Here is a 27,375-nt window from a genome sequence, read left to right as displayed (position 1 = left end):
GAGCAGCTGGACGCAGCGTGGAAGGACCACCCACACGGCGGAGCGGGAGCCAGCCTCGAAAAGGAAGGAGGTCCTGACCCCTGCGCCACGCGGATGCACCTAGAGGACACGACGCCGAGTCAAACGAACTAGACACGACAGGACACGTCCTACATGATGCCGCTTCTGCGAGGTCCCTGGAGGAGATCCATAGAGACAGAAAGTAGGAGGGTGGGGGCCGGGGGCTGGGGGAGAGGTGGGGAGGGAGTGTCTCATGGGGGCAGAGCTTCAGTGTGGGAAAAGGAGAAAGTTCTGGAAATGATGGTGGTGATGGCTGCACAACAACGTGAATGTACTTAATGCCACCGAGCTGCGCACTTATAAATGGACGAGGTGGTGAATTTTATGTTATGTGTGTTTTGCAATAAAGTTAAAAAACAGAGAAAGCTATTTGCCTAGTGAAAGCCTGGGGACAGCTGTACCCTCATGGGAGACATGCCAACTCCCTCTGGTGGCTCCACTTCTCCCAGGTGACCCTTCATGCCCAGAGGTCGCAGGTTAGAGGTCAGGCGCAGGAGGCATCCCCACAGCACGGAGAGGCGGGCGCTGAGAGCTGGGAGCTCCTGTGTCCACACCGTCGGGAAGCTGTTTGGGACGCGGGGGTTCAGGGCCTGGGTGTCCTCCCGGGGCCCTCAGGACATGGTCATGGCTGCGACCGTGGGTGGGGGCAGCGCTTCCCGACCGCGGGGCTGCGTGTCCTGTGCTCAGGGTCTGGGTCGCGCGGGCAGGTGGTCTGAGTGCGCGGCCCTGGGAGGCTGGGGCATCGCCGAGCAGCGGAAACGCAGGCGGACAGTCTGAACCCTGGGCTTTGAAGGACCCTCGTTCACCTGCAAAGCGCCTGGGGGACGAAGCCGCCGGCCCCTCGCACTCTGCCGCTTCCCGCCTGACATCCAAGCCGGCGTCCACTGGGCATCCGCTTGGAGGGAAGCGGCTCTAGCTCTGCAGCCAGTGGAGGAGCCCCCTGCAGGGCCAGGCAGTCGGCAGGGCCGGGCTGCCCCCTGGTGGATGGCGGCGGGGAACCCCCAGCCCCCCCCCCCCCCCCCCCCGGCTGAGCAGCGACTTGCCGGGGAGGCTGCAGCAGGGCCCCCAGTGCCCAGGCCGCTGATGGGGAGGCCCTGGAGGCGCCCAAACTGCCTCTGGGGGAAGGGCACGCGGGGTGGAGGGCTGGGGCGGAGGCTTGCGGGATTCTCTGGAAGAAGGCGAGGGCTCGGCCACCCCCTGGTTTGGGAGGCCTCCTCGTCTTTGGAACGGTGGTCGAGAGAGTGGGGGAGCCAGAGGGCAGCTGAGGGCAGTGCCGGGCACTAGAACCGTGCCCCTGCGCCCCCAGCCTGTGAGGTGTGGACGCTGTTGGGGGTGCCGAGCGAGGAAGATCCTCCCAGGTCCCCCTGCGTTTCTCTCTTCCGTGGCAGCTCTGGAGAATTCAGGCCAGTGACTGTGGCTGCCCAGGGTGAGCCCTAAAGCCTGGCCCCATGAGGATGGACAGACGTCCCCCCTTGGGGAGAAGAAGCAGAGCTCTGGCCGGGGCACAGTGGCATCTGCAAATGGGCTCTGGCGCAAACTGCCAACCGCAGTGGCCCAGGCGGCACCCTGGGAGTGGCTGGCTGCCCAGACCAGGACTTGCGGTCCCAGGAGGGGGCCTGGGAGGTGGTGTTACCTAAGCAGAGCTCTGCGTTTTACAAGCAGGCAAGGTGAGCATGCTTGGGGGAGCCTCACAGCCAGGCCAAGACTCCACGCTCCCCAGCAGGCTACTCCATCTCAGGCAGGGCCCTGGCCAGTTACCAGCTTACTGCCTCTCGGCCCCAAAACGACCCTTCCTGCCCAACTCTGTGCTCCGGGAGCTGGACCCTGAAACGTGTCACTTTTACCAGCTGGTGCCGTGCTGGGCGCTGCAGGGACCCTGCAGGGAAGAGGCTTCCCTCGGGCTCCAGGGTGCCCACTCCTAACCCCTCAGGCACAGGGGTTTGTCCTGGGCGAGTTCCTCTGTGTCCCAGGGTTTCCTGCACACACGGCCCGGCTGGTAGCCGACGCCCAGGGAAGCTCCTCCAACCCAGCGGGGTGCGGCCACACCCTCTGTCTGCAGGGTCTGAGTCTCCAGAGGGGCTGGGCTTTCCCTCGTCTCCCGGGACTTCTTTCCCAGTCTTCACTCTAACTTTCCCATGAGAGACTTGGCAGAGATATGAATTCAGCTGACAACCTAATTCTGCAACCCACACGATCAAATTTTGTTTCAGCCCTGAGGCTGTGAGAAGTGAGGGACTCTCAGGGCCGTGGCTGGAGCTGAGTGCAGACCTGAGCTCCCGTCCAGGACACCAGGGGCCTCGCGGCCGCCGTCACTACATCCACAGCCACGTGCAACCCTCGGCTCCCGAGGCCCAGATTCAGCTGGTGCATCACAGCCGAGCTCAGTGGCAGCTCAGTCACTCCCAAAGCCACCACGTGCCATGAGTCACATGCGGTCAGGCCCGAGGATGCAACCAGCCGGTACCCACACCCCATCTTCGGGGGCGCCTCCTGGGGCCACTTTCGCATTTGCTTTTGCCATATTCCTGCTTTTACCCCTTTGAGTATTTTGCTGTCTTTCACTAGTTAATACTTTCACGTTCAATTACTGGTGTGACTTCTGTCTTCCGGTGGATTCTGGTTCAGGCATCACCACCATCCATCCGACGCTTGGGCCAAAAACGCAGGGACATCTTCGCTTCTGCTCTTGTCAACCAGTCCAGTGTCTGTACCTCCAAACCACCCCAAATTTGATTCTACACCAGATGCAGACTGCCATCACCTCTCTCCATGAGTGAGAACAAGAGAAACCTCCCAAACACAGGAATCAGGTCACCAACTCCTTCCAGCACTTTCTGTGATGTGTAGGATAAAACTCCAATCCCTCGTGGCTCCGGGGCCTACGCGTGGGACTGCCCGGACCTCCTGCCTTGCCTCCCCTGCCCCTGCTCTGGCCACGCAGGCTTCTTCCTGCCTCGGAGCCCAGCCTCGCCCTTCCGCTGCCTGCAATGCCCTTCCCTGCGGTCTCCACGCGGCGGCCCCTTCCCATCCTTCAGACCTGGCTCACGTGGCATTCTCTGGCCCCTGGCTGCATCTCTGCAGGGCCGGCTGGGCCCACAGGCCGGCGTCCAGGAAGCACAAGGATGATGGATTCTGGGGGCCCGAGAAGGTCTTCCCACGTGCCTGCATCTCTTGGCCTCGTGGCACCTAAAACCCCCCATCAACCTGAGAGTAGCAGCTGCCACAATGATGGGGGGTGGGGCGCAGAGCCCTGCTCGCGAGGAGCGGGGAGGGGCCCTCGCCTGCTTCCCCAGGTTGTCGAGGGCACGGGGACCCCACGGGTATCTCCTCTCAAAAAGGCTTCACCAGGCCATTCCCACAGGAAAGCGCTGGGTCATGGCGTGTCTCAGGAACCCAACGGGACGGAAAGGTGTTGGCGGGCGGCCCTTAAGCTCTCTGAACCGCATCTTCTCGTCAGCGAAACGGGAACGGCGGCCAACCCTACCTCGCAGGGTCAGAAGGGCAGCACCTGGGCTGCGCCCCAGGCGGCACCGGGAGCAGAGGACGCCCGGCCGGTGGGTCCAGTACCTCGTAGATGGAGCCGTCCGCACGGCGCAGCGTCCCGTGGCCCTGGCGCTGGTCCCGGACCCAGTCGCCCTCGTACTCATCTCCGTTCCTGAGGGACAAACGCGGAGGCTGCTCTCAGGTCGGGAAGGGCCAGGTGGCTGTGTGACGCACACCGGCTCCTCCGACTGGGGCTCAGCACGCACCCCCGGGACCAAGGCAAAAATAGGCCCGGAACAGATGGCGCGAGCTGTGGCCTTGCCAGGGCCCGGCCAGAGGGGCAGGTGGCCTCGGCGCCTGGTGGGGTGCAGGGACGGGAGGCCCCGCTTGCCGGGCCCCGGGTGTGAAGGTTTGGAGAGGATAACGGGAAGGAAATGGGGGGTCCTGCACATCCCAAGGGCAGGATTTTACACGAAAACTGCCCGGAGTGTGAAAGACGCCCAGCACTGGGCCTGGAAGCAGAGAGCCTGCGGGCGCCACCCGACTCGGCCCCACTCCACCCACCCACCCACCCGACCTTCCCACCTGGTGTTTCACTGGAGGAGGGGAATGGATGTTCTTCCTACTAAATACACACAGAACCAATGTCAGTAACTGAAGGAGAAATTGCAGGATCACATGAAAAAATCCCAGACTGTACTTTCAGGGCTGGGTGTTCGATGGGGGGACGGCCCACAGGACGGCGGACTCACCGGAAGACCATCCGCCCTTGGCCGTGCCGCTTGTTGTTGTGAAACGACCCCCAGTACACTTGTCCATCTGCGTCCACCAGGTGCCCCTGTCCTGGAGGGGGGCGAGAGTCGAGGGTCACCTCCTGCCTCCGTTGAGGGAGGGGGGTGTCTAGAAGAAGGACGGGGTCGGCACCCCCTGTAGCCGGGCCCCATGGGGGTCCCTCGGCCCCGCAATCCGATCTGGGGCGGCCTGGCAGCCACACGCAGCGGGAGCGGCTCTGGGTCCAGCTCTCAAAGTCCCGAGGGAGGGTGGGGGCGCCCGGACCCCCCAGCATCGGAGACTGAAACGCTCTGCTGTCCGGCTGCGGTGGTGCTGCCACGCGGTCAAGGCCAGCTCGCAGGTGCGAGTTCACGCTGAGGACCGACAGTCGTGCTGGGCCTCCACCATCTACTCAAAGGGCCCAAAGGCCAGAGGAAGTGCTCCTGAAGACACGGAGTCTCAGGGTCTGGACACTCGGGAAGGGGAGGGCGTCCTGACACCTCACGGGAGGCCTCGGAGCGGGACAGAGCTGCGCCCGCGCCGGGCGTGCTGGCGGGGGCTGGGACTGCTCCGCTGGCTCCGGTGACCCCGGGGCTCTGCCTGCTGCCCCCCGGAATGTGGCCTCCTGACTCGCTGGGTCCCACAGGACGTGGAGGAGGTGACCGAGCCGAGGGTCAAGAGGACCCACAGCGCTGGTCGAGCCACTGCGACCCTCAGCGAGGTCAGGAGACCCGCCCGGCCGAGCCCAGGCCAGACCGCTGACGCGGGATCGAGGGCGAAGGCAGAGCGGGGACCTGAGTCACCAGGTTTGAGGGGCTCGCTGTGAGCCCTGCGCTCTGAACCGCACCGGACCGGGGAGCACACTCGCGCCCGGGCCCGTTCAGGCCCCGAGTCAGAATCCGGGGAGGGCTGGGGTCCGGGCCCCCCAGTGTCCACCCCGAGGCCGATGCCTCACGCCTTCCCGCGGACCCCGGACCTTCTCTCAGGCCGCGGAAGAGCTCCCCTTCGTAACGTCCGCCGGCTTTGTACTTCATGACGCCGTGTCCTTGGGGTTCTCCCAAAACAAACTGTCCGGTGTAGGTGTTCCCTGGTGTGGACGGGAGGCGGGAAGCGGTGTCCAGGGTTAGACTCGTTTCCTGAGTCCCGCGGGATAACCAGTAGTTCCTGCCCGACCCCCGGGCACTGGTAGCAGAACACGGTGTCCCTTTATGTCACTGCTCACCCTGCACGAGGGAAACGGGACTCCCCCCTCCCAGCAGCGTGCGTGCAGACTCCACCGCAAGGGGACCCTCTCTGGGGCATCTGTGTGCTGGGGGCAAAGGCCCCGCCAGGCCAGAGTCCGTGGGGTGAGGCTTCTCTCCGCTGAGAACCCAACACCCGCTTGCCGGTGGGGGTCTGAGGTTCTGCGGGCAGCAGTGTGGCCACCCTGCCCCAGGCTGGCACGAGGCTGTTACGAGACACCTTAGGGAAACCAGGGGTCCCCAGGTTACAGATGGAAGTGCCTTTTGCACCCGGAAGGGAGGGGCCCGCTCACACCAGGGTTGGTTTAGGAGGAAAGCGTCGGGCCAGCTAACCTGTCAGGGCCCAGTGCCGGCAGCCCTCTCCCGTGATCTCTCCGTCCACAAACTCGCCTTCGTAGTAACTCCCGTCTTTAAACAGAAGTTTGCCCTGACCTGGTGAAAGACATCGTGCTGTCAGGCAGTGGCTGGGAGTGACCGCTGGGGCATGCGTGTGGCCGGGCTCGTTTCTCAGGGACGAGAGCGGAGCCGTGGAAGTCTCTGCGTTTGGCTCCATCTCTCGTCCAGCACGTGCTCTCTGCAGGCTCACCCACACACGTCCACCAACAAGAATGTCCGTGAAACATGACTGAGCGTCGTCCTGCTGTCCTGGCCATCAAAAGTGCAAGGACCCCGCCCCCAGACCGCCTCAGAGGGGACTCGACGGCCACCTCGCCTCTGTCAGCGCAGGGACAGAAGGAGAGAGAGAGAGTCTGTGCTCATAGGGTGACACTGAAGCATACATTTGAAAAAGGAGGAACCACTCTGACCAGGCCAGGAAGAGAATCAGAGATTTCAGCACAAAAGTGAGAAACATCCGTGGGGCAAAAACGTTACAAGAAAAGTCAATAAAAGTCAAAAGGTTCAAAATATAGAAAATCCTGGCAGCCAACAGATATAAAAATAGCTCATGAGAAAATACTGAAAGATCAATCTTCCAGCAGAAAAACAGGCAGAGGATGTGAGCAGACAGAACCCCAAACAGGCATAAAACTGTGAGTGTTAACTTTGGAAAGTTCAGGCCTGCCTCTGGGGGGGGACTCCAGGGGACTTTCACTTGATACTTGCTCTCCTCTGCGGCTTAGATTTTCTACAAAAACAGTCTCCTCTTTATCATCAGAAAAAAAAGAAAAGCAGATCTCATCAGCACCAGGGGAGCTGTCCAGGCCTCCAGCGCTGCAGGATGGCCCCTCACGGGCACTAGTGAGCGCTGAGGGCCCGGTGTGGCCAGCACCCGTGTGGCCCCCAGATCGGCAGGGACACGGGCCATCAGCGGCACGGCTGCAGGAAGAGGCCACAGCCCATCCTTACCATGTTTCCTGCTTCCTCTCCATTCTCCTTCATATCGAAAGAAAGAATTCGGGTAAACGTAGACTCCGTAACCTGAATGTTGAAAGGAGGGCGCACAGGTGAGCAAGAGACACAGGTGACCCGGCTGATGACCAGCAAGCACTGAGGTGCGGGCCGTCCCGGGGGCTTCTCCAGGTGTCTGTGGCTTCACCCCCAGTGAACTCCCCTGCCCACTGCTCCCTAAAGGCTCAGTTTGGGTCACGACTCTCCCTGTTCATCTGTTTATGCACCAGACACGCTGAGCACCTACTCTGTGCAGAGAGGCCCGGGGGGAGGCAGGCTAGGAGTGAGCGCAGGGTCCTTGAGAGGAGCGTGCGGGTTGGTGGGAGGGTGGACGGGTGTGCGCGCGGGTGGGGAGCCTTCCTGAGAGGGGACATTTGAACTGAGCCGAATTAGCTGGGGGTAAGTGAGGGCACAAGGGGAAGAGCCGTCCCGGTCATCTCTCTGCAGGGACCTCATCCCCCCAGTGGCCTCCTGTGCCCTCCGGACAAAATCCACACTTGCACCCAAGGAGGGCCTGCCCATCGTCACTTCTTGCCACTCAGCTGCTGGGCGCACCATCCCCCAACTCCCAACTCCAGTAGTTCCTGGCGGGGGCAGGGCCCCCTCCCCACCAGCCCCCCTATTTCAAGGCCAACTTGGGGCGAGCGGCTCTAGGGAAGCGTGGGGTTGCCAGACTCTGGTATCTGCCATAAACGAGACTCGGGTTCTACCTGAAGTTAAGAGGTGTGGACTCGGATCTCTACGGCCCCGTTTTTTTCATTCTATGAACAGGTCCTATCAAACCTCCTCTGACCGCGCGTCGGGGACGTCGGCAGGCGCGGTCAGAGGCGACCCCTGCCAGGAGGCAGGGACACCCAGGGCCGACTCGGTTCTTGCGGGCTGGGTCTCCAAGACACGGCCGGTTCTGCTACTCTGGGCCCGGGACCCCGCCCATCCTGCGGGCACCGGGACACGCGAAGGCGCGTCCCTCCCAGATCGCGGGCGACAAGGCTTCCGGGGGTTGCGGGCTAGACTCGGGGGAGGCGCGCGTGGGGAGCTCCGCTGGGCTTGGGGGCTGCGGGTTCTGGACTTCCTGAAGTGAAAGTGCGGGTGCGGGGACGCGCAGCGAGCGTCCGGACCTGCCCGCCTCCCTCCCATCCGGACCGAGGCCCGGTAGGGCGCAGTCGGCTGTTACCGTCCCGCGGTGGCCGCGCCGGCGGGTCTCGGCGCGCCAGGCGGGAGCTCGGGCACCCATCACGGGCGGACGCCATCTTGCCGCTAGAGTTTCCCTTAGCAACCGCCTAGCACTCCTCCATTGGCTCGTTGGTCGCGAGGGGGCGTGGCCTCGGGCTCAGTCTCTGGGCGTTACCAATCTCTGGAGCGGAGCTGTCTGGGCCCGGAGCCAGAGGACGCGACTGCGCTTGCGCAACGCGGCGAATTTCCGCCGCTTACATCCCTTCCGCCGACGTGACCGCCCCGCCAACTGCCTGGGCGCCCGCACCGGAAGCGGAAATGGTTGGAGGCTCTCGGCCCCGCCTCGGCGGCCATCTTGAAGGCCCGGGAGGCGGCGCCGCGCAGGACGGAGCGGAAGTGCTCGGCTGCGTCTTCCCGGACCGAGCGAAGCGCCGGCGCGGCCGCCACCCGCGTCCTCCTTCTCGCGGCCCTCGGGAGACCGCGCTCGGCCGCAGTGGACCGCGAGGTGCCGGTGGGCGGGGCGGGGCCGGGCGGGGGCCGGGGGCTTGGGGGCCGCGTGCGGGGCCGGGGCCGAACGGGGCCCCTGGGGTCGCCGCGATGACCGGCTCCGGCCCCCCGCTGGCGCGTCCTGGAAGGGGTCGGCCGCCCGGCCGGGGCCGTGGGGCCTCGGTGTCCTCGCCGAACCAGGGCGGTCTGCGGGATTTGGGTAGGAAGCGTCGCGGTGGACTTGGGTCTCTTGAGGTCGAGTCCTGGCCATTCTGCGAACCGAGGATTCCGAGCGTTCGGGCCGAGGCGCCCGACGGCGCCCCGCGTGCTGGGCCCAGAGCTTCCTCCGGAAACTTGCCCTGGGCACTGGGCCTGGGAGCGTCCCGGGGCGCCTGCTGCTCGGTCGGCTGGGTCTCACTTCTGGGGATGTGTAAGGTGGACCCCCCGGGGCCCCCGGTTCTGGTGGTGCAGGTGCGGTGTGGTCAGGGCCCGGTGGAGACGGGAAGGTGGTCACGCCCAGGGGAGGGAGCAGCTGGCGGCGGGGTTTGGCCGAGCGCTCGAGTGGATGAGGTCTGGAAGGGCATTTCAGTGGAGGGAACAGCATCAGAGGATGAAAGTGGGGGAAATTACCACGCTGGGGACCCAGGAGGAATGGGGAGGGGGGATGAACGGAGAGGTAGTGGGAGCCAAACAGTGGGTGACCCGTGCGCCGGGCGGGACTGTCCTCTGTGTGATGGGGGCCATCTGAGGAGGGAGGGCCACTCCACAGACAGGTGCAGTGATGACTCTGGAACTCTGTACGCAAATCTCCAGACGTGATACTCCTGGTCTCCGCTTGGAATGGTTTTGTCTTGTTTTTGCCTTTGTTTTCTTGAGGCTGAGGCTGAAGCAGTGACATCCAACAGAGCACTTACCCACTGCGAGCTCTGTGCCGGGCCCTGTGGGCCGTGGGGCTGGCAGTGGACAGACAAGGCTCCCCCTCAGGAAGCTTGCGTTCTAGTAGGAGGCAATAGAGAGAGAAAGCGGAAAGCAATCAGAAACGATCGTCACACAAAATAAAACGGGGTGACGTGATGTGAGGGACCGGCACCTGTTGGACAGTCACAGGGCGCCTCTCTCGAGGAGGCGGCCTTGGAACAGCAGAGGGAAGAGGACCGCAGACGCCCAGCCCTGCGAGGGTTGCCCCGATCGGGATCGGGAACAGGTCTGACGTGTCTGAGGGAGACCCGCTCGCTCCCTCCCGCCCTCCCTCGGCCACCCTAAGGGCCAGGCCTGCTGCTGACGCTAACACGGCTGGCCGGCTGGCCGCTCACTCGCACAGAGGCCCGGGAGGGGCCTACGGTGCTTTACAGATGGGAGTGGGGCCGGCCGAGGTGGCCTGCGGGTCACGCCATAGACAGGCCGTTTGACTCCAAAGTTCACGTTCTTAACGTCGCTGTCGGCAAGCTCAGCCACGGCGTGGAGCCGTGTGTTACCACGTATGTCGTTTGCCAGGTGATCTGAAATTGGTTGTTTTGGGAAGATTTTCCACACGTTCAGTTGAAAGAATGAGACTTAGAAGCGGTCATTTCTACTTAGGGCACGTACTTTAAAGGAATAGCCAGGTTTTTGTAATGTTTATCTTAATGCCTCAGCTCAAGTAGAAGCGTTCTAAAGGTAAACACTTTGGTCATAAAAAAGTAAAATAAGGGGTAATTTGTATGGAACTGAAGGATAAATGATGTTACTGATGTAGCTTTCTGCTGGCCTGGCTTTGGCCTAAAGAGGGTGGCTGGCTGTCCTAGGTAACAAGCTCTAACGTAGCCCGTTTTAAAAACTGGAATTTTTCCCAGTTGAACGTAAAGACAAACCTCCTCAGAAGACAGGACTAGGAGCCACAGTTCACCTGTTCAGTTCAGCCTCGGCTCCCCTGAGAGCAAAGGGCATTTCTCAGTCTCCTCCGTGGCACTCCTGGCACTCCTGCACCCGCTAGCCTAGTTGGCCCCCTGCACACGGTGGCTCCAGGAAATGGTGTCATTGAATGACAGACTTTTCAGCACAGATGTGATGACGTGTGTGGTGGGACTGCTCAGGTTATTTTAATACCTGAGTTGTACAGTTGACCCTTAAACAACACAGGTTTGGACTGCATGGGTCCACTCACGTGCGGATTTTTTTCACGAGAAGAGTACTGCGGTACTGCACAGTCCGTGGTTGGCTGAACTGCGGATCCAGAGGCCGACTGCAAAGTTATACTCGGCTTGCCGACTGCTGGGGGCCGGCGCCCCTAACTCTGCATTCTTCGAGGATCAGCTGTAAAGGGCACGTTGTTTCACTTGGGACTCGGGATCGCATCGTGAGCCTGCTGACTTGCTCAGTGCACGTGGCGAGGACGTGTCGGCGGGCGTGGGTTCAGGCCCCAGCCCCACTGTGCGCAGGCCGGGCGATGGGGCAGCTCGGGCCGTCGGGAGCCGCGGTTTTCTGTCTGAATGGGAAGGGCTGCTGTGCCAGCAGGTGCCATCTCCCCGATGAGGAAACTGAGGCCGCACAGCCGTGCCACTCAGGGGCCCTGGAAACAGACTCCTAGCTGGAGTCCGCTTCTGGTCCCCAGCCCTGCCGTGGTGCCAGATCGGGAAGGAGCCGCCCGCAAGTTTGCGGGCAGCGAGAGCTTTGCCCTGGCGTCTTCACCAGCTTCAGGCTGGCAGGGCCCTCCGTCTTCTGCATCCTCTGGTCTCGAGGTCCACGCGGGGGTGTGCTGGGCTGCAGGAGCTGAGGTCAGAGCTACTCTTGACTTTGAGAAGTGGCTTAAACTATTTGGGGCTTGATCCTCTGTTGTGGAATAGGGGTGACGATGCCCTTGGCTTCCCTTAGTGACCTGGGTTCTCGCAGGCTAGATGCGCATGAAATCGCACGGCATGTTGAAATGGTCAGGAGCAGATAGGATTACCTCCATGCACAGATAAGGAACTGGGACGCAGACGGGTGATCACCTGAGGATCCTGGTCATGGAGTGGGGACCGGGTCTGGGAGGACCTGGAGGTGCACAGCTGGCACCGTGGGCAGTGGCCTGGACGGAGGGCAGGGCAGGGCCTAGAGAAGTGGGGGCACCAAGGGGAGCCCGAGGAGTGGCAGGAGGAGGTGCTGAAGGCCGGCGAGCCCCAGGGAGGCTTGGGCGCCGTGGCCCGTGCTGTGGACCGGCCCCGGGAGGTGGACACAGAAACGGGGCCGCAGGACTTGGCCGTCAGTGAGGGCGGCTCCTGGGGACCTGCCGGAGGTGTGTGAGGCAGGTGACGTGAGCAGAAACGGAAGTCCACCCGGTGCTGCTGCTTCGCATGTCGCATGCCTTCCTGGCTCTCCACCAAGGCGTGTCGCTGGCTGGTTTCTTTTTTCTGGGTGACTGGTGGTAAAGACACACAGAAGGAAGCCATGGCGTGGATGAAACAGTGACTACTGAGGAAACCTGCTTGACGGTGTTGATGAAAATAGGGCAAAATGATCCAGTCCTTGAGTGCTTTTTATTTAATTTAAAAGTATGTTGTATTTTTCTTATATACAGCATGTCCGAAGGTGACAGTGTGGGAGATTCCGTCCACGGGAAGCCTTCTGTGGTGTACAGGTTCTTCACAAGGCTCGGACAGGTTGGTTTTGGGGTCACTGAGTTGCAGAAACATTTAAATGTGACTTGACCCTGGGACGTTTCCCTGGGGCGTAAGTGTGCTGGCAGCCCCCACAGGGTGGGCGGCACCTCCCTGGGTCTCTCGTTCACCCTCTCGGAAGCTCTTCCCGTTGCCGTGAGGGTGCTGGGTCTCCTGAGGTTCAGGCCACGTACTTGTCTTCTGTGTTTTTTTCCAACAACTTTTAAAATGTGAAAACCATTCTTAGCTCCTGGGCGGGATGGAGCTGGCGGCCCCTACTCTGCCCTTGCTGTCCCCTCGTCCAGACACCCATGTCCGCGTCCCCTCGGCCCCTCTGGCCCAGGCCTGCGCTCCGCGGCGGGAATACCCCTTGGGGCTGCAGCGAGGCCTATGGGTTCTGGAGGAAGGAGTCTAACTCACGAAGAATCGCACAGTTTGGTTCAAAACTAAAACTGTATTGACTTTTAAAATTAAAAAATAGCGTCTGGAAAAGTTCCTAATTATTGAAGCCAGGTGACGGGCACATGTAGGCTCATATCCTCTCTCACGAATGGTTGAAATTTTTCATAATTAAAATCTCAAAATTAAATTTAGACTACACACGTGTATATTAATTACACACACACACACGTACACGTGTATGTAGGCACACACGTGCACATATGTGAATCTAAGGATTAAGGCAGTCAGCTCTGCAGCTCCTGGGTGGGCTGGGACCGGCTCCGGGGGAAGCGGGCTTTGGGACGGGACCTCGGGTGGAGTCCCACATGCAGGGTGGTGACATTCTCCTTTCTCTGTCCCATCCTCTCTGGGGTTGAAGTTCAGTCTCCCCACGATGGCCCCTCGGGCCGATGCTGTAGGACCACGTGCTGCGAGAGGTGGTTCTGTAGTATTTTTGCTTAAGGGGTGGACTTGCCTCAGGAAGCACTGCAAATCTTGGATTAATTGTAGTCACCGCTTAGTGCCATAGACTTAAAATCTGAGGCAAACACTGGCAGGAAGTATGCTCTGCAGAAGGAATTGCAGGGTCTCTGTAACTTGGGCGCTCTCTTTCCAGATCTATCAGTCCTGGCTGGACAAGTCTACGCCATACACGGCTGTGCGATGGGTGGTGACGCTGGGCCTGAGCTTCGTCTACATGATTCGAGTTTACCTTCTGCAGGTCGGTGGGGGGTGGCGGTGATGAGTCACCGCACTGTGGTGTTGGCTGGGGTGTTGTTTTTCCTTCTGTCGCTGGATTAGGTGGGTTTATGGTGAAGGAAAGGGTCTCTAAAGATCATTTTTCAGTTAAGCACCGAGCACAAGAAAGACTTCAGTGACTGTCTTTAAAGGGGGGTTGTTTACATCCCGTTCTGAGTTCCTCGTTTTCTCTTGCTGGACTTCCCAGGACAGTCTTGGTGTCAGCCGGGCTTGGTGAGGTGACAGCGCTCTCCAGTGTCCTGGTCTGCACAGGGGACCCTCTGGCGCTCCTTGACCCTGCCTCGTGCGGGACTTCCGGGGGCTGGGGACTCTAGGGACAAAATCACCTGGACTGGCCACCCCATTCCCTGGGCGCCGTGAGCCGTGCTGGTGTCTGAGGAGGGCCGGGTGGGGTGACCGCGGGTGGCAGGGCTCCTCCAGGGGACGGACGCCCTCCCTGCACCTTTGGTGAGTGCCGGGCTCCTGGACGGGAGTGCTCTGTAGACCCTGAGAGGAGGGCAGCTCATGCTCCCTTGTGCCCAGAGGAAGGAGGCTGAGGCTTTCTCTCCCGCTCCTTGAAAGCAAACACCTCCTTCCAGGTGCTTCCCAAGGTGTAGGAGTACGTGTGTGCGTAGATGGATACTTCACCTGCTGGATGCTATGCTGCGTCCAGGGCTGTGGGGAATTCTCACCTAAGCTAAGTGTAGAGACCTGTCCTTGGATGGTATTGTGTCTGTGTTCCTACAAGGAAGCCTCGCCCTGGCTCGGCGCAAAGGCGGTGGGGCCCTGGTCCAGCTCTGCAGCAGGGTGCAGTCTGTATTGGGTGTCTACGACTGATGTTCAGTTTGCTGTGATCGGCTCTAGATTTTTTTAAGAAACTGGACCTTGGTCCATTCTTAATGGAAAGAATGACCTAGAAACCTTGACTTGGGGGATTTGGGCGGGGGCATCTCGTACGGGTTGGTTTTCCTATGCTCTGAGCTGAGTCTCTGCCCGACTTGGCATCCCTTCAGACTCAGCCCACCCTGCGGAGCTGTGTGAACGTTCAGCTGTTAACGCTTCACGTTTAGGTTTTTGTTGTTTGACTTGAAAACGTTTTAAGGCAGAAGGGGCTCATCTTGTTTGTGTGAAAATGTTTAGGCTTTTACAGTTGGTCCTGCAGTGCAGCTCTGGTTCTGATTGGATGAAGTCTCTCCTCTAAGAGCGAGTCACGTGGCACGTGTGCCCCCTTCTCTGTGCCGCCTGAGCGGGGTTTGGCTCCACGACACTTGGCTGACTCGTGCTTGGTTTTCTGATTTTCCGGCTCTGGATTTCTTCTGGGCAAACGTTACGAACATTCCTGACACAGTGTGTGGTGGTGTGAACCGCCCGCCGGAAGGAGTGTCTCAGGCTGGTCCGGAGCCTGCGTCTGGGTCAGGGGCCGCTGGCCGAGGGCAGGGCTTGTGACCCGGGTGTGCAGCTCGGGCGTGAGGCTTTGTGAAGCACCCCCGTTTCTGCTGCCTTCCGGGGGGCTGGTGGCTTTACATTCTGGGTGCACCTAACTGGACCCTTGAAAACGTTTGCCGTGTGGACCTTGGCTTATCCACTCTCAAGACCCCTCGGTGCAGTTTAAGATAAACTCTCAGCGTGGATGCTCACTGCACTTTGGTCACTTGTTATGACTCCATGTCCTGGCTCAGTCCAGACAGGGAATGGGTTCAGGGTGGCCTCACTGACCGTTTCTCCTTCTCTTCCAGGGTTGGTACATCGTGACCTACGCCTTGGGAATCTACCATCTAAATCTCTTCATAGCTTTCCTTTCTCCAAAAGTGGATCCTTCCTTAATGGAAGATTCAGGTAGAGTAGAGACTGTCCACTTTGTTTGGGGAGAGTTGTGGTCTTTCTATACTTCCCAGGATTGCTCCATTTTCTCTGGAAACATTTGAAATCTAAATTTTGGGGACTGTTCTCTGGGTGCTTAAAATGTACCTGCAACTTCTGTGATCCTGGCAAGTTTGTGGAACGACTTGCTAAGCCCTTGTGACAGTCACAGGAGGCAGGCGCTCCTGTCACCCCCGTTTGGCAGATGAGGAAAGTGAGCCGTCGGGCTGTGGAACCTGGCGAGGTCCCACAGGGGCGGGGGGAGCCAGGGCCTGCTTCCTGGGTAGCTGGCCTGTCCACGTCTCCTCCACGCTTGCCTGTTAGGTCCCTTTCTCACAAAAGCAGGCTTCCACGGCGGCTCCGCGCGGCTGACTGAGGCCACTGGCCCCCCCATGTCCCCTGAGGGCGATGGGTTGAAAGGTTCGTGGCTCTGGCTGCTCCTGGTGTACCTGGGCCAGGTGGGGGCCTTGGCACACACCTGCTGGGCCAGCTGGGGGCGGGGATGGCTCACGACCAGATGCTGAGGCCTCCATTCCGGCACGTCGCAGCCACTGTTGGGAAAACCCGACGCAGCTCCTGTGGAGCCCGTGGAGTCAGAGGCACAGTTGTTAACGGCAGAGGCACACTTCACGCAGCCTGTTCACATCACGATGGGAGCCTGTGTATTTTTTCTGTGAAGTATTTGATGAAAACAGCAAAGGAAGCAACGCTTTCATTTGGTGCTGCATTGGGGGGATTAGGAAACAAGAGGCCCTTTCAGTAGGCCTCAGTTTCTCCATCTGTTAACTGGGGAGGGCACCTTCCCGCGTGGGGTGGGAGGCGGCTTGCGGCTCACTGCAGAGGGTGGCCGTCTTGAGCCCAGCGCCCCTGAGAGTGGATGCACGGCTCCCGCCTCTGTGCTCTCGTGGCCTGTGGACGTTCATTCTCCCTGTACCTCGTGTTGTACAGTTGACGCGTTCCTGAAAACCGGCGTGTGGTTGAATTTTCACGCGATCACTTAAAGTGGTCTTAAAAAGAAATTCTAATACAGATCTTCTAAAGCAGTGAATCGGTTTCTAAATCAACTGAAGGTCCCCATTTTATGTCCGGTTAAAGGATGTAAATCTGTATGTCACGTATCAGGCCTGCTGGTTCACAAGCTCTAGGGAACCTTAAAAGGGCAGCCGTGGAAATGACAAGGTGCACCGCCTGCCTCACCTCCGGGTGACATCCTGCCTTTCAGACGATGGCCCCTCGTTACCGACCAAACAGAACGAGGAGTTCCGGCCCTTCATTCGGAGGCTCCCAGAGTTTAAGTTTTGGTGAGTCACTTCCTAACGGTGGTCGCGAAGGGTGCTCGTCCCCACGCGCGGCCGTGAGACGGGGGCAGGCGCTTCGGTCCCAGCGAGCCAGCAGCTTAGACCCCTTGGAGAAACGCCAGTTCTGTTGTGTTTCCTCGTTTTGAACATCGACTCAATCCAGAACGTGAAGCGTGCCCGCTGGTCGTGGCGGGGGGTCACGGGGCCTTGCAGTGCCCACCCCCCTCCCAAGGTGACACCGCTGCACCTCGATGCCGCAGAAAAGAGGCTGCTTCTGGGGAGGCGGGTCCCGGGTATGTGGCACACTCGGCCTCGGGGGGACGCTACTTTGTGCACGGCGCCCCTCCCGGTGGCCCGAAGGGGGACCAGCTCTCTCCCCACTCGGTCCTCGGGGTGGCCTGGGCGTCCCCAGGCCTCCTGGAGGCGGTCACGTGTGTGTGACGTTGTGACAAGGATGAATGTGACAGGAGGATGGAGGTGACCCGCTAGTGTGTGTGTGTGTGTGGGGGGGGGGGGTAGTCTGTGAACGTGTCTGTCCTGTGTTGTCACAAAAGTGAAGGCAAAGAGCTGCCGCCCTTCAGCCTGTCCTCCTGGTGCAGGGGCGGCCGTGCAGGTGCTCAGCGAGTCCCTGTGGGATAAGCGTGAAACGCCGGGCCCGGGGCTGCCCGCCCTCTGAGGTGGCCTTTGTTCTCCAGGAGAGGGAGACCAAGGGGGATTTTAAGTAGGGCTGTGACCCTGACGGGTTGGGCCCTAAGCCGGAGGGAGGGCGGCCCTGAGGCCTGACTCCACCAGCTCCTCCTGGGGACACTGCTCGGCCACGGGGGGACGGCCTGCTGGGCGTGTGGGACTCAAGCCTTGAGACTCGGGACTGGATTTCTAGACGTGGGCCCCAGCAGCACATGGGGGGCATCTGCATCCCCCAGCTGCCGGCCTGGGCAGTGCCAGGGCCCCCACTGCTGTTTTACACTTTATGTAATTTCAGAAAACTTCGAGTGTTCAAGGGACTAAGAACGCTGTGTCCGTGGTCACACGTAGTATGTCAGACATGCCACACGCAGCGCCCACCCCGCTCCGCAAGTGGAGACCCACACCCTCCTCGGGGCCGCCGTCCAGCACTGACCTTCTCTCCTTACGTTAGGCACGCAGCGACCAAGGGCATCCTGGTGGCCACGGTCTGCACCTTCTTTGAGGCATTCAACGTCCCGGTGTTCTGGCCCATCCTGGTGATGTACTTCATCATGCTTTTCTGTATCACGATGAAGAGGCAAATAAAGGTAAAAACCCAGATGGTTCTGCACTGTGAGACAGTGCCACCCGGTACTGGTAGCTTTGGGAGAGCCGGCTCGGGCCCGAGACACGGGAGGGCCGTGTGGACCCTGCTCTCCCTGCAGGTCTGATGGGTGTGGTGCCCGCTCCCCGCCAGCACAGCACAGCCAGTTAACACCCTCAGGTCTGGCACGTCATACTGGGAGACAGTCGGGGCCCAGGACCTGCCGGATGGTGTGTTCTGCCAACATCACCCTAGAACGGGCCTGGCCAGACAGGGCGGTGTGGCTTCATCCTGGCCTCCCCCCACCACCACCCCCAACCACCTGGGCCCCGGGTGCCGCCCATCCCACGTCCCCAGCTCAGTAGCGCTAGCCTGTCCGGCACACGGGGCGTCACGATGCCCATCCCACACCCTCAGGGTTTCCAGCAGCTTGGCTGGCTCCGCTGGGCAGTGGGGGGACGGGGGCGTCTGCCGGAGCTCTGTCTCCACGCCCGGTATGTGGAGAAGGTGGGGCTCAGAGTTGGAGGGAAGGTGGGTCACGGGGAAGCCGTGCTGAGACGCGTCTGCCTGTCCCCAGCACATGATCAAGTACCGGTACATCCCGTTCACGCACGGCAAGAGGACGTACAAGGGGAAGGAGGACGCGGGCAAGACGTTCGCCAGCTAGACGTGGCCGCCCTCCGCGGGCCCTGGACGGCCGCAAGTTGCTGTGACGCCGTCTTCTTTCCTCACATAAAGTAGTTGATTACAAGGGAGTTATTTTCTTTTTAAAAAGGAGCTTCAATTATTTGTAACTGAAATATCAGGTTCTTGAAGAAACTGGCATTTAAACCGAATCGCGTTGATTTATTTTCCAGTGCCGGTCAGGCGTCCAGACGCTGGCCTTGCAGAGCGCAGGCCGGGTGGACAGCCGGGTGGGCTGGGGGGCGGGGGTGGGGGGCCGGGCCTGCGGAAGGAGCCAGGACGCCAGCTGCCGCCTCCCAGGACGCTCACTGTGGCCACGGAGGACGCTCGCCCGTCCGTCCGGCGCGTGGAGGAGATTCTGCAGCAACTCCGGGCTCTAATGCCGGTTTCCGAATTTCATCTCGCTAGAGATGTGTTGAGTTGGCCTCTATCATAATGACTCAAAACTTCGTTCTTAACTACCATGATTGCTTCTGAGGGCCTGGAATTATAAATATATATATTTTAATTGTTTGAGATTATTTTGACACATTTCTTTGATACGTGAAGGGTTGTTTTAACTTAAACGTGTTTTCATGCAGCAGCCCCTTTTCAGAGACACCTGGCAGGAGCAGCCAGTTCTGTGGCTTTTAACACATGGCTTCCCACTTTCTACGGGGAAACAGCTCTGACCTGCATGTCAACTTTTTTGATGTGATAAAAACCAATACTCGTAAACATTTTACCGAGTGACTTTTTAATTCCAACTTCATTAAAGACAACGTCCCTGCTCTCCTGTAGTCTTCATCTAACCCGCTACGCCTCCGGCACTGTGAGAGCCTGGTGGGGGAGCGCGGCCTCCCTGGAGGGCGGGCTGTGCTGCTGAGGCCCAGACACCGGTGGTCTGTTCCCACTCCCTGCTGCGAGCGCCGTTTCCATCTGTCTGCGGGTTTCAGACATCAAGTGTTTACCGCCTGGCTTTTCTTTTGCCAGTTTTTGCATAGCTGAAATTGAGCTCTTCTTGCTTTTAAGAGGGCCGTATGAAGACCATTTGTGTACCTGATCCTGAATTTTAACTTCATGTGTAAATGATGTCCAAATTGGTACTTTTATTACCACATTATGGCACCTGAGGTGTTCAAACTCCAGACTTTATTTTGTTTTGTTTTTCATATTGTTTTCCTGGTAAATGCACAGGCCTGAAATACGGGAAGTTGCGGGCACTTGGTGAGTGTAAGTAAGGGGTTTTGGGAACCGTGGAGCCTCCCCTGGGGCTCCTGCCTGTCCGGAGCAGGGCCCACGGTCACGGCCTGCCTCTGGAGCTGACCTCTGCTCACCGAGGAGTCTCTGTTCCTGCATCACCGCGCCCACAGAGTCACATGGAGGGAGAAGCAGCCTGCAGGGGCCCTGGGAGGGCCCCTCTTCCGTTCACCTCATGGCACTAACACACCAGCACTTCTGTGGTATCGGTGTTGTAAGGATGCCTACGGCAAAGTCCTGTCTCTGCATAGCTTAGGTAGATCTAAAAACCTGAAAATAACAAAAAAGGTGGCAGGAAGTGTGTTGGACACAGCAGTGAGCCGGTGTAGGCAAGCTGGCCCACCACCAGCTTTGGAGACGGGTGGCCTCAGTGGGTCAGGCTGGCTGGGGCCCACCAGGCGCTCCAAGCAGGAGGAGACCGCTTGTGTTGAACAGCCAGGACGCACACTTCCGTTTTATTTTTAAAATTTATTTTTTAGTTTTGGCTGCGTTGGGTCTTTGTTGCTGAGCGCGGGCTTTCTCTAGTTGTGGTGAGCAGGGGTTACTCTTCGTTGCGGTGCCGCGGGCTTCTCATTGTGGCGTCTTCTCTCGTTGTGGAGCACGGGCTCTAGGCGTGCGGGCTTCAGTAGTTGTTGCACACGGGCTCAGCAGCTGTGGCACGCGGGCTCTAGAGCGCAGGCTCGGTAGCTGGGGCGCACGGGCTTGCTCCGCGGCATGTGGGATCTTCCCGGACCAGGGCTTGAACCCGTGTGCCCTGCATTTGCAGGCGGATTCTTAATCACTGCGCCACCAGGGAAGCCCTCCATTTTCTAAAACGGGAAACAAACTTGACATTTATTAGAAGGCACCTGCCAAATGTGTTAGGGGGCGATCACGGCTCCTTGCTTTCCGGGAAGGGCCGTGCCCCCTCGCCCCAAAAGCCAGCTCTGGTGACAAGGGTTAAGGTTTGTGGGTCGTTTGGGCTGGAAGGCTGACCACGCTGGGAAGGCACACTGCTGGTTCTCGGCGCCTGCTCAGTCCTGGCCCGTCTGGCCCTGCCCTCACTGTGTGCCTGGTGTTGGATATAAATGACCGGTTTGGGGAAGGGAGGGAAGTTCTGTTTAAGTGCTGAGCTGTCTGGCTGGCAGCCCTGCAGGCCCTGCCCAGAAGCCATTTCACCGCCAGGTCCAGGTCCAGCGCCTGTCCTCCCTGGCGGCTGGCACGGTATCTTATGTGACAAAGAATAAGAGACTTGAGAGTTTCACGATTTCTGTGCAAGTAAAGTCAACTTGTCAACCTTGAGAATAAACTTCCTCCCGACATCAGGAAAGACTCCTGGGTTCCTCCCTCCGTCGGGTCAGCGGTAGTGCCGCAGGTAGACCAGCTTCTGGGGGAGGAACTTCTCCCTGCAGAGGGGACACTCCATCTGTGGGGGGAGGAGGAAGGTCACGGGTTGTGACCCCTACAACCCCGGGGGTCCCTCCCCCACTGGCATCTCCACTAAAACACGGCTGTACACACGTCTCTATTAAGACAGAAAAACTTTTTTTTGAGATGATGCAGGCAGTCTGGGAGCAGAGCAGGGACGGTGACCAGCGAGGAGATGGCCAGGCCACGGGTGACTTGGGACAAGGGAGGGCGCTTGGCCGCGGAACGACCGTGGCTGCCCCGAGCCTCTCGGAGTTTCTGGGTGTGAGCTCACGGGTCCCCTGTCCCCACCCTCAGGGCCGGGTCCCTCCTGGCCCGGGAAGGTCAGCCCCTTGCCTGCCAGGCACGCGTGTGCCCCGGGGCCTCGCGGAGTGGCCTGGACCCCACGGAGGAGGCTGCAGCCACCCGCACCCCGCAGGCCCTGAAGAAGGCTCCTTGGGCAGCATGTGGACGGGACATCCCAGTAACGAGGCGGGCTTGGCCTCAGGCCCCAAGGAGAGACGGGGCGGAGGTACATGGGGGCCCGGGACCGGCCCCTCCCTGAAGCCAGCGCAGGGCTAAGCGGTGGCAGAGCCCCCTGCTCTGGCCCCCTGGACCCCACACCCTGAGATCTCAAGGCCGAGCAGGCGGCTCTCGCTCCGAGGGTTCCCAGGTGGGTGGCCGGGGCCTGCCTTTTGGGAGCGGAGCCGCCACAGCGGGCTTCCAGCCACCGCAGCTCCCTGCCTCCAGCCCAGCCGGGGGCTTTTAAAAACAGGCCCCCCACCCCCACCCCGAACGAGCGCGGCTGTGGAGGCAGGCAGCGGGCCCAGTGCAGCGGGGGTGGCCCGGGGGCCTGCGCTCAGGACGCCCACCTTGGTGTCGGCCCAGTGGGTGATGCAGCCCCAGCAGAACAGGTGGCCGCAGGGCGTGGCTGTCGAGTACCTGCGCTCCTCCAGGCACAGGGTGCACAGTGAGGTTCTGGAAACTGTTCTCTCCTCTGCGTAGCTCCTGGCAGGAGAGGGGGGACGACGGGACAGAACTGAGCCCGAGTTCCGTGTGGCGGTGGGTAGCCCCTGCCCCGGCGCAGCCCTGCACACCTGTGGTGGGACAGGCCACGCTGCGGCCTCCACTCCCTCTGGGCGCGCTGCCTCTGCCGGAAGCCGTAGAGCTGCAGGCCCGCAGCCAGTGCCAGGTGCAGCAGGGACACGAGCCCCAGCAGCCTGTAGCTGGCACGGGCCCGAGGGTCCTCTGCGAGCGGGTAGCGGACATGGAGCTGTCAGGGAGCCGGGTTGGGGGGGGACAGTCACATGATCCGTTGGCACGAGGCACTGAGTGGCCCAGGGGCCAGGCCTCCCCTGTGGGACGAAGCCAAGGCCTGCCCTCTGGCTGCGGGATGGGGCAGGAGCGCCGGGCAGGAGCGCCTGGCAGGCTCTGCGCTGGGTGGCAGCCGGGGGGGCGCAGCTGGACAGCTCAGGGCCTCACCCCCGGCGGGAGCCCAGCACTGAGCGAGGACGGCCACGAACCTCGAAGCCTGCAGTCACTAGGCTGCAGGCAAGGTGTCGCGGGGAGGGGGGACGACCAGGCCCCCAAGCCTCATAGAAAAAGAACTGGCAAAGAAGCCTGAGCAGGGGCGCCCAGTGGGATGGGAGGGGCGCCAAGCATGGCACGCCCGCTACTCAGCCCCATGGGAGGAAGAGAAGCTCCCGCTTCTAGCATGGCACCAACCACCCGGGTGATGTTCTGCAGCTGGGACTCCCGGCCACGTCCCCCAAGGGAAAGCTGCTTGCCCCCCGCTTCTGTCTCCTTCCCCCCAGGGAACGGGGACAGTCAGGTCAGCCAGACTGGCCAGAGCTCAGAGCCCGAGAGGCAGGGCCCTGGGTGCCTGTGTAGGAAGAGCCCCGTGGCAGCCCCCAATGCCCTGATTGGGTTGAGCCCGTGCTTCCAGGCCCCTCTGTGGCAGCAGCTTAGCAAACACCCTACCTAACAGAGCAAGCGCGGTGAGGACTGGGGCTGGGCTGAGGAGAGGGGGTGCACGTGCCCGGACAGCACTGCCAAGGGAGCCTGGAGACCTCCGGGGAGGCAGGGGGCCCGAGGGAAGGCCCTCCGGATGAGCCTGGGAGCAAGGGCGTCAGCTGAGACTCAGGAGGGTCGGAGTGCCTGCGGCGGGCGGAGCCCAGGGGAGGCTAGCGGGGATGCTGGCGGCAACAGGGTCGCTGTAGGGTCACCATCGGGATGTCCCTACACCTGACCCTCTGTCCAGGCGGCCTGGAAGGGTGGGCATGGGGCCCAGGAGCCGTGGCCCCAGGCCTGCACTCAGGGTGCACAGTGGGGCGGCCACACGTGCTGGCGGCAGGAAGACAGACTCGCCCTACCTCAGGGTTTATGGAAACCAGACTTCCGCAGGTCTTTCAGCAAAACGGGACCTGACACGACCCCCGTTTCCAGTGGAGGATTTCAGCTCCGGCCCTGTGACTGTGCTCGGGGACAGGGGCCGCGAAGAGCAGTCCCCTGCAGAGGGGCGGGCCCAGGCGGCACCTGTGACTTACGTAGGTGATGCCCGTGAACCTCTTGGCCAGGTGGTAGAAGGCGCCGTGGATGTCGAACCAGGCGACGTGGAGACGCTGGAGGCACCCGAGGCCCTGCCTGAGCGCCAACACAGCCCGCAGGAGCGCCCCCTGCTGCTGCTCCGTCAGGGCGGCCGCGCACCGGCGCACCCAGCGCCTTGCCCCCGACTGGCCACGGGCACCGGGGGCCTGGCTGCCCCGCGAGGGCCAGGCGCCGTCGCCATCGGCCTGCAGCTCGTGCTCCAGGTGGAGCAGGGCCTTGTCCAGCAGGTAGGGCAGGACGGTGTGCAGCGCCACCAGTACGCCGCGGCGCAACCTCGAGGGCACTCGGCCCTGGGTCGGGTCCACCTGCACGATGCTGACGTACTCCTCCCCGAGGGTCTGGTAGCCTGTGGGGAGAGGGACCGGGGAGAGAGACAGGCAGGGACCTGCCAGCGACCTCCTTCTCTCTACCGGGTCCCTACGATCCTCACAGCCCAGGCCCTGTGACAGGGCTCAGCGCTGGGACCCCTCTCGGGCCACGGGTTCAGCCACGGAGAAACGGTCCCAGACAGACGTGACGGGTACTTCAGAGCTTCCAGAGGCCCCGGCCTGGGCTCAGGGCCTGGCCTCCCACCTAGGGAAAGGGCTCGGGGTCCCCTCCTTCCCTGAGGCTGCCTGCGGCCCAGCTCCGGGGACCCCGAGAAGCACCTCCAGAAGCCTCTCACTCTGCTGGCAGCCCCTCTCCTGTCCTCTGGGCTCGGCGTGCGTTGTGGGCCTTGAGGTCCTGCCAGGGGCTGCTACCTGCCAGTGTAGTGAGGCCAAAGTAGGCGACATCCGACACCAGCTCAATCTCTCTCCTCCACTCCAGCCACTTCTTCGCACCTGAGAGGAGGAACCACATCATTTCTGAGGGGTTGGGGCGAGGGTGGTGCAGCGTAAGGATTAGGAACAAGCCTCCTTCCTGCTGCCAAGGCCCAGCCCCGTCACCCTTCCACGCGGCCGAGACTGTCCTAAACCACACTCTGCTCTCTCCCTGGCCTCCTGTGCTGTCCACTCTGCTCCATCTATACCTGCCTCGCCTGGGCCACTGAGTATCCTGACAACTTACCAACCTGCAGCCACCTCCCCGTCCAGGACCCGCCTGGGCAACTGCTCTAGAGCCCAGAAGGGCCACAAGGACAGTGTAGTACAGTGACCAGGAGCTCAAGCCGAGACCACCCATCCAGCATCAAATCCCAGCTCCCCACACGGCTGGTTGTGACCTCAGGAAGTTACAAGATCTCTCTGGAATCCCCACTTCCCTGTCTCTAAGGAGGAGACTAGCAACAGGTCCCACTCACAGAGATGTGTTGAGAATAAAATGAGTTAACGTTCTGAAGCACGGAGAGCACTGTCTGGCACAGAGTAAGTGAATGTGTTAGCAAAACGAATACACGGGCCATTTGTTCTGATCGTGTCGGGTCCCTCTCCTGCTCAAAACCTGCCCATGGCTACCCGCCCGAGTCTACGGCCCAGCCTCGCTTCGGCTGCTCCGAAGAGGAGCCCGCTGTCGTCTGGAATCCACCCCACGCTCTTGCCCCTCCACTGGGCTCCGACGCCGCTGCTCCACGGGAGACTCCCCGTGTCCCCAGAGCCGTGGACTCTTCCACGCCTGGTGCCTGGCCCCCACCCCCGCCCCCGGCAGCAGGGGGCAAAGCCCGGGGCGCTCGCTCCTTCCTTCGGCTCAGGTCTTGGGGGTGCGAGCAGGGCCTGGCCGAGCCTGCGGGGGGCTGACCGGAGGGCCTGAGGCTCGTTGGCCCTGAGGCTCGTCGGCCCTGAGGCTCGTCGGCCCGCTTCGCGCCCCAACGGCCTCCGCGGTCCCGCGGGGGCTCACCCGCGAGGCTGTGCAGGGCGCCGCCCGCCGCGCTCCGCAGCCCGCCGCGGTAGTAGTCGTCCTTCTGCGCCGCACGGACTACCTCCGGGGGGCTGGCGGCCGCGGGGGCCATGGCCTAGGGTCGCGGGGCCGCGGGGACCGTGGAGACCGGGGAGATCGTGGTGACCGGGGAGATCGTGGTGACCTGGGGCTACGGCGAAGCGGATAGCCACGCCCACGCGGCGGCGCCTCATGACGGCGCTGGGCTCGGCGTGCGGCGCAGACCTTGTGCGTCACAGACCTTGTGCGTCACGGCGCGCGCGCGTCCCGGGGCGGGGCCTGCGGCGGGGCGGGGCTGACGGGGGCCAGTGCGTGGTAGGGCCGTGGGTTCCGTGCGCGGTCCGTACGGGGCGAACGCGGCCCCGATGAGGAGCGGGCGCAGGGCGGGAGGGGGCGGCTGCGCGGGGTGGGGGGTTGAACGGCGCAGGGTGGCGAGCGGCTGGGGGGACAGCCAACAGGTACTGCGAGAAGCATCAGAGCTAGAGGGGGTGTGCCGACGCCCCGTGGGGAGGCACTTGCCCCCCTCCTGGGGCCGGAAGTAAGGAGGGCGCTCGTCTCCCTCCCTGCAGTGCCCTCCGCGGGGCGCTGGCACCTCCTGTGTTCTCATCCCCGCGACCCCCACTGCGGGCGCAGGAAAGGTGCTCTGCGGCCTGGGGCGGGGCAGGGAGCTCTGATTCTTGAACCGCGGTGTTTTTACTGGCGGCTGCCCAGGCCCCACAAGTGCAGACCCCTGACCCCTCCCAGCTGCTCTCAGAGGAGGGACCGAAGAGGGCCTGGGGAACTTGGAAGGCCATGCACCAGAGGGGACAGAGCTAGGAGAGCCCGGCGCCCAGGCACAGGCCACAGCTGGACTTGAGGAGGGGCCTGGGGGGAGGGCAGTGGGAGGAGGCAGTGGGGGTGCCCTGAGGGCTCTGGGTCTGGAGCAGGTCATGGCATCTGTGTCTGTGCCCCAGTGGAGGGGGTGCAGGGGTACCCCAGACAGACCAGAGGGCCCTGTCCTGTGGGCACTAAGGGGAGCCATGGGCCCAGCAGGAGAGAAAGAAGACAAGTGGGCTGAGGGGGCGCGGGAGCCACGGGGCCCCCCTGACATCGGCCTGGAGGGTGTGGGTTGAGACAGGCTGCAGCTCTCGGCCTCACTTCTGCTCCCATATCTGGGCGTCAGCTGTGGGTACGTGCACAGGCTGGCACGGCTCAGCGACACAGAACCAGGCCTTGGGGACAGGCTCAGAGCTCGTTGGGCCTCCACCAGGGGCAGGCAGGCACCTTTTAGAGGGAAGGGGCAGGACCTGCATGGTCCCGCAGTGCCTCCTGCTACCGAAGCCCCCGTGTCCCTTTGGAGTGGTGCCCCTGTCTGTGTACCCAGTTTCCTAGTCGCAGAGGCCACGGGTTGCTTTGGTTTGCAGCCAGGGGTGGGCCCTCGGGTGGGGGCCAGGTGGAGACACTGAGGCCTCACAAGTTTCTGGCCAACTAACAGGCTGGCCCCTGAGACCCCCTGGCCTATGGGCTTGCACAGATGGATGCAGTGTCCACCGGCACCAAGTCAGATCTGGAAGAGGTCTTGTCCCCTTCCTCAGGGTCACCGGCTGGCTCCTTAGGGAAGCCTGAGTGGTGGGGCATGCCCAGGGCACCTCCCCCACTGGCTGGTCCCTGCTCCCTGCCCAGAACTGCATCTTCCCAGTCTTCTAACCAGCACAGCCGTACTGGGCAGGGCAAGGCCAGAAACAGTGTTACCAAGCGTCTGTCCTCGGGGATGTGCGGCCTGGGGTCCAGCTGGGTTCAGATCT

The 27,375-nt window shown here is 61.7% G+C and overlaps 3 protein-coding genes across 6 annotated transcripts in view; 1 reads left to right on the top strand and 2 right to left on the bottom strand.

The window, feature by feature from the left end:
• Positions 1-8,199, bottom strand: part of MORN1 (MORN repeat containing 1) — a 53,798-nt gene extending 45,599 nt beyond the window's left edge. Inside the window, exons 1-6 of the mRNA XM_061184161.1 lie at positions 8,119-8,199; positions 6,903-6,974; positions 5,889-5,987; positions 5,291-5,401; positions 4,296-4,386; positions 3,628-3,715 (exon numbers count right to left, since the gene is read on the bottom strand). Coding sequence (XP_061040144.1) covers positions 3,628-3,715; positions 4,296-4,386; positions 5,291-5,401; positions 5,889-5,987; positions 6,903-6,974; positions 8,119-8,194 — 537 coding nt within the window. The 5' untranslated portion in view covers positions 8,195-8,199. The remainder of the gene's footprint in view (positions 1-3,627; positions 3,716-4,295; positions 4,387-5,290; positions 5,402-5,888; positions 5,988-6,902; positions 6,975-8,118) is intronic.
• A 277-nt stretch (positions 8,200-8,476) lies between these two features.
• On the top strand, positions 8,477-19,225 carry RER1 (retention in endoplasmic reticulum sorting receptor 1). Its single transcript, XM_061185115.1, has 7 exons — positions 8,477-8,622; positions 12,139-12,220; positions 13,275-13,379; positions 15,133-15,232; positions 16,479-16,557; positions 17,693-17,828; positions 18,402-19,225. Exons 2-7 carry the CDS (start codon positions 12,140-12,142, stop codon positions 18,489-18,491), a joined length of 591 nt encoding a protein of 196 aa, XP_061041098.1. The 5' UTR covers positions 8,477-8,622; position 12,139; the 3' UTR covers positions 18,492-19,225.
• Positions 19,226-20,200: 975 nt separating this feature from the next.
• On the bottom strand, positions 20,201-25,776 carry PEX10 (peroxisomal biogenesis factor 10). 4 transcript variants are annotated; one of them, XM_061185110.1, is made up of 6 exons: positions 25,553-25,776; positions 24,405-24,561; positions 23,680-24,086; positions 22,231-22,406; positions 22,006-22,141; positions 20,201-21,152 (listed from the first exon to the last, which is right to left on the bottom strand). In XM_061185110.1, the coding sequence occupies exons 1-6, from the start codon at positions 25,662-25,664 to the stop codon at positions 21,049-21,051; spliced, it is 1,092 nt and encodes a 363-aa protein (XP_061041093.1). In that variant the 5' UTR covers positions 25,665-25,776; the 3' UTR covers positions 20,201-21,048. The 4 variants fall into 4 exon arrangements, with proteins under 4 accessions (XP_061041093.1, XP_061041094.1, XP_061041097.1 ...); XM_061185111.1 differs by having other exon boundaries at positions 22,076-22,141; positions 24,481-24,561; XM_061185114.1 differs by having other exon boundaries at positions 22,076-22,141; positions 25,553-25,637.
• Positions 25,777-27,375: the final 1,599 nt, after the last annotated feature.

The sequence above is a fragment of the Eubalaena glacialis genome, chromosome 3, assembly GCF_028564815.1.
Source record: "Eubalaena glacialis isolate mEubGla1 chromosome 3, mEubGla1.1.hap2.+ XY, whole genome shotgun sequence".
NCBI classification, from domain to species: domain Eukaryota; kingdom Metazoa; phylum Chordata; class Mammalia; order Artiodactyla; family Balaenidae; genus Eubalaena; species Eubalaena glacialis.
The sequence above is the reverse complement of the archived record's forward strand: the minus strand, read 5'-3'. Positions and strand labels throughout refer to the sequence as shown.